The sequence below is a fragment of the Chelon labrosus genome (genome assembly GCF_963514085.1).
Source record: "Chelon labrosus genome assembly, chromosome: 14".
In the NCBI taxonomy this organism is placed as follows: domain Eukaryota; kingdom Metazoa; phylum Chordata; class Actinopteri; order Mugiliformes; family Mugilidae; genus Chelon; species Chelon labrosus.
The window spans coordinates 11370606-11372270 of NC_140347.1; the positions used below are offsets into that span (position 1 = coordinate 11370606).

The window sequence follows — 1665 nt, forward strand, 5'->3', positions numbered from 1 at the left end:
CAACTGTTCTTTGTTAACCCCTTGAAAAAGGTATTGTCTGACTGTATTTGAAGTGAAATCGCCTCTCTCAGGTCTTTTGGGGGGAACAGCTGTAAAGGAGGCAACCCTCAGTGCTCTATGGACTTCTATGGCATGTTGCTGGGTCAGGCTGTTTTTCACAAAGGGGCCCTCTGCACGCCAGGTATAAAAAGGAAGGTCTCCGACAGGTAGGCAAGCAGTTCAGCTTCACGAGCAACAGCAACAGCAACAGCAGCAGCAGCAGCAGCTCTAGTCACAACAGCTGGCAAAGATGACCTCCAGTAACATGAACATGATGAGCAGGATTGTCTTCTACGAGGACAGGAACTTCCAGGGCCGCTCCTATGAGTGCATGAACGACTGCTCCGACATGTCCTCCTATATGAGCCGCTGCCACTCCTGCAGGGTGGAGAGGGGCTGCTTCATGGTCTACGACCGCACCAACTACATGGGAAACCAGTACTTCATGAGGAGGGGCGAGTATGCCGACTACATGAGCATGATGGGCATGAGCGACTGCATCAGGTCCTGCCGCATGATCCCCATGTACAGAGGATCCTACAGGATGAGGATCTACGAGAGGGAGAACTTCCAGGGCCACATGCACGAGATGATGGAGGACTGCGACAACATCATGGACCGCTACAGCATGTCCAACTTCATGTCCTGCAACGTGATGGACGGCCACTGGCTGATGTACGAGCAGCCCCACTTCAGAGGAAGGATGATGTACATGAGGCCTGGAGAGTACAGGAACTTCACGAGCATGGGCTGGAGCGGCATGAGGTTCATGAGCATGAGGCGCATCATGGATTCCTGCTACTAGATGACGACACGTGACGCCGTGGCTATGCTTTTCTAGACTAATTCTAGAAAATGTGGGACTCTGCAAGCTCATTTTCGTCAGTGTACAGCTGCTGTCGACTGTGGCAAATAGATGAACAATTCGCTTCCACTGAACTGTACATACAATTCTGTACCTGATTAGAGAAAATATAAAGAAATCTAATAAAGTCTACTTACTGCAAAATATGTTGGTGTTGGAATCTTAATACTTTTTGCTCCTCTCTCGTCAAATTAATTTTTCTCTTAGTACCGTTTCGGAAGGTTCCTCATCTACCTTCATACTTCTTTATGGAACTACAAAGCCATACAATGTCAATGTTTTATATTTTTTAAGAAGCCCAGTTCAGTGAGAGGGTGTAATGCATCAGGCTAGCTTTTTGTTCCAACGTAACCTGTATTTTGTGCCTGTCAACCTACTTTAACAAAGCAGTCAGTTAATCAATGAGCCCTGGGGCCTATTCTAATCTCACTCTCAGAGGTGGACAGCTCTTAAACGGATGCTACTACCAGACCACGAACAAATTAACCACAAATTTCTACGCTTTTCTTAACCCTCCTATTATGTTTGGCGTCGGTTTGACCCCATTGAAAGTCTAGTCCCTAACCCTAACCCTAACATCTCTAAATATATGATTGACATCATATTTTCTGCATGTTTTATGACTTTTCCTTATTTAATGCAAACAACCAGGTAAACATAAAATTAAAATGATGATGTTATTTGGGGTCAATTTGGTTGGTTGTGTTGGATGATACTGAGGTCGCTATAACATGCAATTTTATAATCTTCAACAAGCTTTA

General features: G+C 45.3%; 1 protein-coding gene across 1 annotated transcript; it reads left to right on the forward strand.

Moving 5' to 3' along the window:
- Positions 1–280: 280 nt before the first annotated feature.
- Positions 281–1082, forward strand: LOC311499600 (gamma-crystallin M2-like). The gene has a single exon (XM_084560643.1). The coding sequence runs from the start codon at positions 290–292 to the stop codon at positions 842–844; it is 555 nt and encodes a 184-aa protein (XP_084416769.1). The 5' UTR covers positions 281–289; the 3' UTR covers positions 845–1082.
- Positions 1083–1665: the final 583 nt, after the last annotated feature.